Source organism: Pieris napi, chromosome 3 (assembly GCF_905475465.1).
Source record: "Pieris napi chromosome 3, ilPieNapi1.2, whole genome shotgun sequence".
Classification (NCBI taxonomy): Eukaryota; Metazoa; Arthropoda; class Insecta; order Lepidoptera; family Pieridae; genus Pieris; species Pieris napi.
In genome coordinates this window covers 2148399-2159252 of record NC_062236.1, presented here as the reverse complement: position 1 = coordinate 2159252, position 10854 = coordinate 2148399, and the positions used below count along the sequence as shown (strand labels likewise).

The following is a 10854-nucleotide window of genomic DNA, read 5'->3' as shown; positions in this document are numbered from 1 at the left end:
CAAAAAAGTTACTTGTAAGCGTTTGGTGGACTAGTGCCGGTATTGTTCATTGCAGTTTTCTCAAATCTGGCCAGACTATTACGGCTGATGTCTATTGTCAGCAATTGCAAACCATGATGGAAAAGCTAGCGGCTAAACAACCTAGGCTGGTCAATCGCTCCACGCCACTGCTACGTCACGACAACACTAGACCACACACTGCACAACAGACGGTTACCAAATTAGAAGAGCTTCAATTGGAATGTCTAAGACATCCTCCGTACTCCCCGGACCTTGCTCCAACAGATTACCATTTTTTTTTCAAAATTTGGACAACTTCTTGCAAGGGAAAAAATTTAACTCTGATGGGGCAGTCCAAATCGCCTTCACAGATTTTATTGATTCCCGTCCGACTGGTTTTTTTAGTAAAGGGATCAATGAACTACCTATGAGATGGCAAAAGGGCATAGAAAACAATGGTTCATACTTTGATTAATTAAATATATTATATTTAAAAATATTCGACTTTTTGTTCCTCCCATACAAAACGCCAATTTCATATGTAAGGACCTAATATTTTTATTGCACCGCGTGTAAGAATAAAATATTAGTAAAAAATAATCCAATTTGTTTTATTGTATGAAAATGTCTTAAATAGCTACAGAACTGTTGGCCTAATGGCCAGTGATGTATAGGTAAAAAGTCCTATTTTCAACAAACTATTCTTTATGTAGTTACAACATATATATATATAGCGAACATAGACCACATTATGTTTATTTTGATTGCAAGGTAAATACTCTGTCAGTTAACATATTTTTTAAATGTTTTTCAAATTAAAAATCGCGTTCCCCACTCAATACACCACTGCTAGTGGTTTAAACGTAATCCTAAGGATGTGCGTTCAAATCCAGATGTGCACCAAAACTTACTTCTTTTTCTTATAGTGCCATCTCCTTGCGAAGGTTGGCGATCATTGTAGCTAGTTTAATTTTAGATGCCGCGCTTCTAAACAATGACTTGGTGCTTTGACAAAACCATTAGTTAGGATTTCCAACCAAGACGGGCGTCTGCGGCCAGGTCTCCTTCTTCTTAAGTTAACGATTATCTAGTTGATAAAAGGGCCTGGGACTAGTGCTAGACAGGCTACTTCTAATTAATTTGCAATATTTGTTTTAAAATAAGTGTTGTTTGATGATTTGCTATTTTAAAAGAGTACCGAGAGTTCTTTACGCCGGCTTTTTCTCTCGGCCTACACCCTCTGTCTTCTTTGCCGATGAGTAGGGATGCCTACAAATTCAAATTTAATGACGTGGAATAAGTGATACATGTATCTTATGTTCCATAATATACATATTTTATTTTATTTTTTTACCTGCCACTTCGTCTTGAAGGAGCTCGTATTTTTTGTGTTACGTTAAACGTGTCCGAAATACTCAAGTTTCCTTTACCTAACCATCATAAGCACTTCTTTGTCCTTCTGCATTCTGTCCAGCACGGTTTCTATTTCGAATGCGGCCTACAACGAACATTTACTCTGAATACAAAATTCGTGAAAACGGCACGTCTAACCTAAGATCGACTTTATGCCAGGAACAGAAAGTTGATATCTTTCTTGTGTATAAATAATAAAGCGTTAAAGGAACAGGTGGAATCTGAATTACTATCTAATAAGTATCTACTTAATTACAAATTAGTACATAGAGCCAAATTCCATGCAGGGTTGTCGGCTGTATTAGTAATATTCTTACTATGTAAACGTATAATTTGTTAAAATATGTATTATAGTGAAAGGATGTTTACAGTCAAATTACTAAAAGTGGGTTTATGCTTGATACGAATCGAAAGTCCAAATCTTAATGATATTATTTTTAATCGTACACGTTGTTAATAGACCAGTGCCGATAATTTTTGAAACCTAAAAAAATTACAGTAGGATGAAACCCATTAGAAAAGCAGGGGAATATGATCAAAATGAAAGGAAAAATAAATTACGGTCGATCTGAGGTCGGGAAGGGGTAGGGGGGGGGGGAGTTTTAAGGGTAAAAAACGGTTTATCTCGATTTCCGGCAAAACTACAAGTCCTATTGAAGAAAGTTAAATGGCAAAGTTGGAGGTAATAAAAAGATCTAAAACTTTTGTATTCACACATTTTTCACATAACCTCAAAATTTATGTGAAAAATTCAAAAAACCAAGTTTTTGGTTTTTTATTTTTATCTTTAACAAAAATATATTTTTTTTAACAAAATTTGGTGAAAACTTACCTTTCTATGTCCCAAATACACTGTAATTTATTTGATTAAAAATATTTATTTGTTCACCTTATTTTGAATTAATATCGAAAAAACACCCTAATTTTCAATCGAAAATTCTGACGTCAAAATTTCAGATTTTTTCAAAAAGTTGGTGTGCTTTCAGTTCTTTGAAATCTCTACTTTCCTATGGTAAAAAAAATATATATATTACCATAGTAAATCTTCTCAGAAAACGCAAAAAATCGTATGCAGTAACGCCCAGACCTGTCATCCCCTTCCTTACTTCTCTATGAAATACGAAAATTTTAGCCCATCTAAAGGCTAAATTTTTTTTTAAGTCACTCAGGTATATATAAATTATCTTAAAATAGTAATAAATAGGCATCTAATTATAATTTAAAGAAGATTCATAGAGAAGTAGGGAAGGGGATGACAGGTCTGGGCGTTACTGCATACGATTTTTTGCGTTTTCTGAGAAGATTTACTATGGTAATATATATATATATATTTTTACCATAGAAAAGTAGAGATTTCAACGAACTGAAAGCACACCAACTTTTTGAAAAAAGCTGAAATTTTGACGTCAGAATTTTCGACTGAAAATTAGGGTGTTTTTTCGATATTAATTCAAAATAAGGTGAACAAATAAATATTTTAAATCAAATAAATTACAGTGTATTTGGGACATAGAAAGGTAAGTTTTCACCAAATTTCGTTAAAAAAAAAATATTTTTGTTAAAGATAAAAATAAAAAACCAAAAACTTGGTTTTTTGAATTTTTCACATAAATTTTGAGGTTATGTGAAAAATGTGTGAATACAAAAGTTTTAGATCTTTTTATTACCTCCAACTTTGCCATTTAACTTTCTTCGATAGGACTTGTAGTTTTGCCGGAAATCGAGATAAACCGTTTTTTACCCTTAAAACTCCCCCCCTTCCCCTTCCCGACCTCAGACCGACCGTAATTTATTTTTCCTTTCATTTTGATCATATTCCCCTGCTTTTCTAATGGGTTTCATCCTACTGTAATTTTTTTCACTTTTTATTTATTTTAAAGGCTATCTGCACTGGTCTATAATTACCCGATAATATTATAAATTATCCTCCAAGCTATTGTTTGAGAATGTCAGTGTTCCACAAGTTTTAGTGCAGTGATCTGTTGGTAGAGCGAAGTAATTATACATATTTCTAGTGTATGTGTTACTTGTGTATTAATGTTTTTAAAAACTTTAAGTCAGCAATGATAGTCTAGATAACGTTATTTTTATTGAAAGTCATTGTTACATTGAAGTAAATTTTTAAACATTAATTATTATTGCAGATTTATTTTACACGGTCCATAACCTCTTAAAAACACAACAAATTGCGCATTAAATGAACATAATTGATAAGAAATTAATTATTGTTAATAGCTACGTACACTGATCTAATCAAATTTATCGATAGTGTAATAATACTGGAATCTCTTTTTAATAAAAGATGAATTTATATTGTTTAGTAAGTATCTACAAATTATATTTTATTTTGAAAAGGAACATTAAAAAGTCTACTTCTATACTGGTCATATAATTAATTTTTGCAAATAGCATGGAAAATAATGATTTAATTATAATATTTATTATAACATGAAGAAAGAAAACGGGAAAAAACCTAACCCTATTATCTATTTAATATGTATATATATTTTTTTATCTTGAGGGCGCAGAGCATAATTGAACAATCGCGGTCTGACCGAGAGGTTACCCTTAATTAATATAGCTAAGTCATTATGACTTTCATTATTACATAACATACATACATATAAATGGTGTGCATTTTCCTTGTAAGTATTAACTACAGGATGTAACTTAAGAAAAATGTGCAACAACGGTGAAACTAATGATTAAGATTGATAAGGGTTATATCTATATATATAAAACAAAGTCGTGTTTGTTACAACACTTATAACTCGAGAACGGCTGGACCGATGTTAATTATCTCTTTTTAGGTGGATTCTTCTCCGCTCCGAATAGCAGAATAAGTAATAAAATATCGGATAAGTTATCGAATAACAATAAATAAGTAAATTAATTTTACGCATGCAATCAGCATGTGGTGCCATCCGTTGACAAAACTACGCATCATTTTACGTCGAATTCGTGTCAGTTCAAGAAATTCCGATCTTGATGAATGAGGAGATGCATAACCAGGCTTTGATCTTGAGTTGGGTTTTAAATGTCGTCGCACGAATTTGATGATACTGATTATGCAGGAGTCTCGGGGGACATCCAAGTGATTTTTGCTGCCGGAAAAGGGGATAAGTATTTAAAAAAAAAAAGTTTTGTGTAATATATTGAAATTTGTAAACAATCCGCCATTTTCTACTTTTCTATTGGTTATAAGAGATGTGACGTTCACTTTAAAAAATCGTGTTTTTAATTAAACGATTGTTGATCTCATCAAAAAAATTTGTATATCAGAAAGTGATTTAACATGCAGAATCGCAATATTGGCGCTAGAGAGAAGAGGCCCAATGTGTAAAATTGCCAATCTTCTTTCGCAAGAACTAAAACATTTATGTATTGTTGTATTTGATGTTAAAAAAAAGTTGTATTTGATGTTATTACCTTAATGAAATCCTAAAATAAATTTAACTAAAGTAACAACGATATTATTAAACTGAAAGGCAGAACGAAGTTAGCCGGGTCAGCTAGTATATAATATATATTAATGTTATAATAATGATAAACATGATAACCCGTATCAACCATACGAACGCTCTACTATGCACGTGTTTGACGTGCAAGACGTAAGCATTGTAACGTTTAATATATTTCTGAAGTGCACAGGTTTGCAAAAAATATTCCATACAAATATTTTATTCCCATTCAACCGGTATCATTAAGTAGGTACGTTGTCAAAGTTTATTTGAATTTAACTTTTTCACAGCAATAGTTCTGATGTATACTTTATAGTTTTGACAATTCTTTATTTTTTTATAAACATATTTGGAGCGTTTAAACGAAACTTAAATTGCAAATTAAAATTAAATTGTTTATTTAATTAATTGTTTTCAGGACTAAATATAGTCTGATCATTTGAAAAACTGAAGTTACTATTAAATGCCTAATACAATGGTCACAGTATCAATGTAAATTCATCTTTTATTAAAAAGAGATTTCATTAGATAACTTTGATTAGATCAGTGTACATAGCTATTAACATGTGTTCATTTAATGCGTAATTTGTTGTATTTTTAAAAGGCCGTGTTAAATAAATCTGGAGTAATAAACTTTGTTCAATAATTTACTGCAATGTAACAATGACTTTCAATAAAAACAACGTTATCTAGACTGTCATGGCTGAGGATTTTTTTTAAACATTAATATTAATACTGAACGAGACGAGCATGTGCCAGTAGTTTTTGTGTATAAGTGTACCTAATACACGAGTACGAGTTTCAAGCTCCTCCTTGAAAAATTTAGCATTTTATATTGAAATGTTTATTTAGATGTTACACACACACTAAAAATATAATTACTTCGACTCTATTAAAATGATCACTGCACTTAATCTTGTGGAACACTGACATTCTCAAAAAATAGCTAAGAGGATAATTTATATTATCTGGTAATAAACAATGTGTACAACTAAAAATAATACCATTAAGATTTGTACTTTCGCCTCGTATCAACCATAAACACACTTTTAATAATTTTACTGTAAACACTAAACATCCTTTCACTATAATTCATATTTTAACAAATTATACATATACATAATATGTAAGAATATTACATATGTAAATTATTATTAATATAGAGTGAAATTTATATTTTCTATTATTTAAAACCCTGACCGTACTAAGCTAGCTTCTGCACCATGCCGAGGCGCGGCTATCTAGTGAGCGGACCAGACTCCGCCTCCCATTACCCGAAGATAGCCGCCCACCTTAAACCTGGTGGTCCATGACATCGCTCAGCACCAAGCACGCTGCGGCGAAGATCCAACGCGCTCTGGATCTCCTACCATTGTGGCTAAACAAGTAGAGATTCGCCGCGAACCCGACCAAAACTCAGGCGATCGCCATCGGCCAAGGTAGGCTACCACCACCCCTACGCTTCCTGAATCGAGACGTGGCGTGGAAGACACCGGTCACCTATTTTGTGGTCACCACATCGCCAGGGTAGTAGGGAGAGCCAAGTGGGCGGTGTATACGCTAGCCCCCTCCTACCTACCTATCCGCACCAAGCTTGAGCTTCAAACATTTGCGCCCCCGTAGGCGGCACCGGCGAGGTACTACCAAGGATATATAATACCAAGGAGTGCAACCGCCAGAGACTGCGCGCCGTACAAAACACAACCTTACTGTGCGTAGTGGGGTCCCCGCGTCGCGTGAGGAACGCCACCATAGCGCGGGTTCTGCGGATGGAGTGCATCGAGTTCGTCACGCGGCTCGCAAAGGGGATGTTCGACCGTGGCGAGTCGAGCGTCGCTCCTCAGTTCTCACAACAAGTCGCGCGCTGTAGCCCTCATAAAAGCCCGCCCCCGTATCGTCCTGTATTAGCAGAGCGCGAACCAGCATTCCACCCGAAGGGGGCATTCGCCCCGAACGAGTCCATACACCCCCCTCGCGAGGGAGGGTATAGCAAGATTATCGAAGAATACAGTGTTGGTGGTGCAACAGCCGTCAACCCTGTATTTGGCTCTTTGGCCAAGTATTAAATTATGATTATTAGATAGTTATTAGTTTCATATTGCACCTGTTTCTTTAGCGCTTTATTATTTATACACAAGTAAGACACCCAGCAAGCACACATATTTGGCTTTTGAACAAAGTGCTAATTTAATCATTATTATAGCATGTTAACTCAACATTGACACAAATTCGAATCACCATTGAAACTACGTAAAATACACCCGTAAAATATATTCAGTTTTGAGATTTCGTATTTAGTTTTAGAAGCCATCTCAATAAATCTATATAAGTATTAAGTATATATAATTACTAATTTGTAGCAGTGTTGTTTCAACATATCAGGTGTGGTGGTCGTTTCACCAAGACTAGTAACTAGTTCCATGATATAAAGAACTAAGCTTGCCATCATCAGACATCACATGTGACAAATGTTCACCTACAAGTTTTGGTAGAAGGATTTTAATAAATCAATGCAGAGGAAAGAAAAAAAAATTGTAACAAGCAAATGATATATTATAATCTGTGACTAGATTTATAAACTATCCTATATTATCCTTATATTTATTTTATACATTTGCCTATATTTTTACACTTATTTTAGTCAATACTGTGACCCCTTATGTTCAGGTAACAAAAAATATATGGTCACAGGCCCTTTATCAGTGTAAACAATTTCCTTGTGACGAATAAGCTGTGTTGCTGCAAGTCCATAGAGTAGGCATGGAATACCTAAAACAAACAAACCATGGCAATCAAACTATTTAATGACATGAGATTATAAAACACTGCCATAAAATGCTTTAAAGGGGAAGGTGATAAGATTTCAAAAGCCACTATAATGTGAGGAAGTTTAAAAATTATACCTTTTGAGATACATAGAATATGACAATAAATAATTTGCAAAAGCAACTGCTTTTAATAATAATTTAATATTTGCATGCTAGTTTGATATGGCTGATTGTGCAGTTATTTAATTCATGCAATGTACCACTGTCAATGCAAATTAAGATTATTGATGGATAAGGATATTGTCGCAATTTTCCATATATTAATTTTTTTGTATTTAAATATGGCATTATGGCATTAATTTAAGTTTGGCATGCAGCAAGTAAATTACTAAAATGATTAAGACATATAATACATTATTTGATAGTACAATTATATCCCAAATAAAAGAGCAGCACAGGTCAAGAACACTTTACTTTAGCTATTATAATTATGACAAGAGTTCGTTTATGAAAATAAAAATAGTCAACTAAATATTTTAATCAATATCTGGGATGAGGAAATACAAATAAGGAAAGAAAGATCCTAGAATCCACAGAAGGGTTGTACAGTGAAGACAATATACATATTGTTATGGTTATAAATAAAAAGTATTAATGCCAAAGCTAAGAATAGTATAATTTGAACTTTGAGTAAAATTCATAAGTTATGGAAAACTTTAAAATAACATTCAAGATATATATTATTATGATCATAAGATTCATTAGTAGTGGAATTTATTAAATGGGTTCTTTCTTTGACAGTAAAGTAAACATAATTTTGAATACATACCAAAGTTGGCTACTTTGATGAATCTCATGAACTTGTCCGAAAAATTTAAGTCTTCTTCTATTTTCTTAGAGCAGTGATATTTAATATATGGAAAACAGCCTGTTCTTAGAATTTGATAATTTGAGCTATTAACTTTCCAATTGAAGTTTGACATCCCAAATTGATCATCTTTTACACTACTGTACTAGAAAAAACAATAAAATTAAGATTGCGTAGTAACTATTAGCTATCAGCAATTCATTCATATAAAGAGAGTTGTAAGTTCAAAGTATGTATAGTTTTTGTTAATTGGTATAATCATTTCTGTTTAGGTGTAGAAAATCTTCATACTTCAACAACCGCAGCTACTCATTCTACATTTTACCTTAACAAAGTAAGACGTCCAAGGAGGTTCTTTACATTGCAGTAAATATGCAGTTAGAACTTCTGAAGCCCTAGGTCTAGAGAAAAATGTCCGACGAAATGTGGACGGCCGTATAAAGTTTATAGAAACTAATGCAGTTTGGGAAAACATGACTTCACCGTCTTCTACAAAAACATATTTAGTCGGGAAAAGGCAAATAAGTGCCCCAAACAATTCTGAATTAAAAAAAATATATTTTAAAGTGGACTTTTTATATTTTATTTAAAACATCTTTATTTTCAAGTTGTTTTTTTTTTTTTTTTTTTTTTTTTTCCTTTATGGCTCTGGCACGGTTTGTGCATTAGCCAGTGTCAAGTAGGTATAAGATTTTTCGCTGTTTTAATTATTTACAGTTTATGAATAATAAAAAACGAAGGAAACTAATCGCGACATAACATAGATGATTGAAAACGCATTAAATTTACAACAAAATCAGAATAGTTACATAAGGGGAAAAATTAATCAAAATTATAGTTTAATGTTATTATTTACAATAAATATACTTATAATACTATATACAAGGGGATTTAAATCTCGAAGAAGTAAAGAAATATTGGTAGGAAGGGGAACAGAGAGAGATACTAAAGAAGTGTATAAGGAAGAATGGTCATATTTAGGACAAGAAAAGAAAACATGATTCAGGTCAGAATAGCTCTCGCCACACTCACAGGCGGTACTAGTTACGATACCAAGTTTGTGCAAATGAACTGGAAGGCTGTTATGTCCCAGACGCATACGGATTATAGTAGAAGTGGTGGTTTTACCAAGCGACAATTTGGCAAACCATGGCTTCCTGGGAACGGAAGACTGTATAGCATACAAGAAACGACCCTTAATCCGGCCTTTCTCTTCCCAACACATATTCCACGATTTGTGGAGATATATGCCGGGCAAAGCAGCAAGATCATGGCCAAAATTCTTGTACGGGTGTACGTCACCGGTCTCAGTAGCACTGTTAGCCAAACTGTCAGCTTTTACATTTCCAGAGATACCACAGTGACTAGGTATCCAACAGAATGAAACTAAATAGTTGTGTAATTGGCAGTGCAACAGCTTTCTCTTACATTCAAATATTACATGAAAAAATGGGTTAAGTTTTAGTGAAAATTTTGCTAAGCTCTGTAAAGCACTTAAGGAATCGGTAAATATAACGGTTTTTTTGAGTTTGAAACACAACACATATTCAAGAGCTTTTAGTAGTCCAAAACATTCACCGGTAAAGACCGATGATTCCGGAGGTAATTTAATTTTCTGAACTATGTTGTATTGTTTGTGAAACACTCCAACACCAACACACCCATTGGAGTGTTTAGATGAATCTGTGTACATTTGATGCCAGTTAGGCCATTTGCTATTGACATTGCAATTAAAAATTGCATTGGCATTAAAATCAGATTTTTCAATGCCAAGAGAAAAGCAAATCTCTGGAGAAAGAAGAAGAGAATCATAAGAAGAGCTAAATAGAGGAAGTACATTAAAGGAATGAGTTGGGGCTTGTAATTGTTTGAATTTCAGGAAGCTTTTTAATAGACAAGGTATAGGTTTATGTGAAGAGGGTAATTTTAGAGAAAGAGACTCCAGTTTGGAGATGAGGGGATGATGGAACTGGACAATTCTAAAAATGAATCTATCTGACAGATATTGACGTCTTAAGTTTAATGGAGGGTCACAACATTCTATTTGCAGAGCATTAACCGGGCTTGATTTCATGGCACCAGAAACAATCCTTAAAGCCCTAGACTGTATGAGGTCTAGTTTTCTAAAGCCAGCTACATTACCTGGATCTAAGAAAAAGGTACCAAAATCTAGTACACTTCTAATAACAGCATTATACACCAACCTCAATGTGGCTGGGTGAGCACCCCACCAAACTCCACTGAGACATCTTAGCATGTTCAAGTGTCGCTCACATTTACCAACTACAAATTCGCAGTGTGGTTGACCTGTTAGTTTAGAATCAAGTATAACTCCTAAGAACTT

General features: G+C 33.6%; 1 protein-coding gene and 1 long non-coding RNA gene across 3 annotated transcripts; one reads left to right on the top strand and one right to left on the bottom strand.

The window, feature by feature from the left end:
* The first annotated feature begins 4633 nt into the window (after window positions 1-4633).
* Window positions 4634-7163, top strand: LOC125063274. Its single transcript, XR_007119490.1, has 2 exons — window positions 4634-5124; window positions 5293-7163. It is a non-coding gene; the product is annotated as an uncharacterized LOC125063274 (long non-coding RNA).
* Window positions 7164-7409: 246 nt separating this feature from the next.
* LOC125063273 (uncharacterized protein C15orf61 homolog) lies at window positions 7410-9120 on the bottom strand. Of its 2 annotated transcripts, none has more exons than XM_047669635.1 (3): window positions 8836-9120; window positions 8472-8655; window positions 7410-7643 (listed from the first exon to the last, which is right to left on the bottom strand). In XM_047669635.1, exons 1-3 carry the CDS (start codon window positions 8983-8985, stop codon window positions 7516-7518), a joined length of 462 nt encoding a protein of 153 aa, XP_047525591.1. In that variant the 5' UTR covers window positions 8986-9120; the 3' UTR covers window positions 7410-7515. The 2 variants fall into 2 exon arrangements, with proteins under 2 accessions (XP_047525591.1, XP_047525592.1); XM_047669636.1 differs by having other exon boundaries at window positions 8472-8650; window positions 8836-8968.
* Between the last annotated feature and the right edge of the window lie 1734 nt (window positions 9121-10854).

Bases quoted from the DNA above. Each gene is read 5' to 3' on its own strand.
- LOC125063273 (XM_047669635.1), bottom strand. From the start codon at position 8,985: ATGTTTTCCCAAACTGCATTAGTTTCTATAAACTTTATACGGCCGTCC. The intron at 8,656-8,835 runs GTAAAATGTAGA...TGTTTTTTCTAG, and splicing joins GGACGTCTTACTTTGTTAAG to TACAGTAGTGTAAAAGATGA. The intron at 7,644-8,471 runs GTATGTATTCAA...TGTTTGTTTTAG, and splicing joins CATCAAAGTAGCCAACTTTG to GTATTCCATGCCTACTCTAT.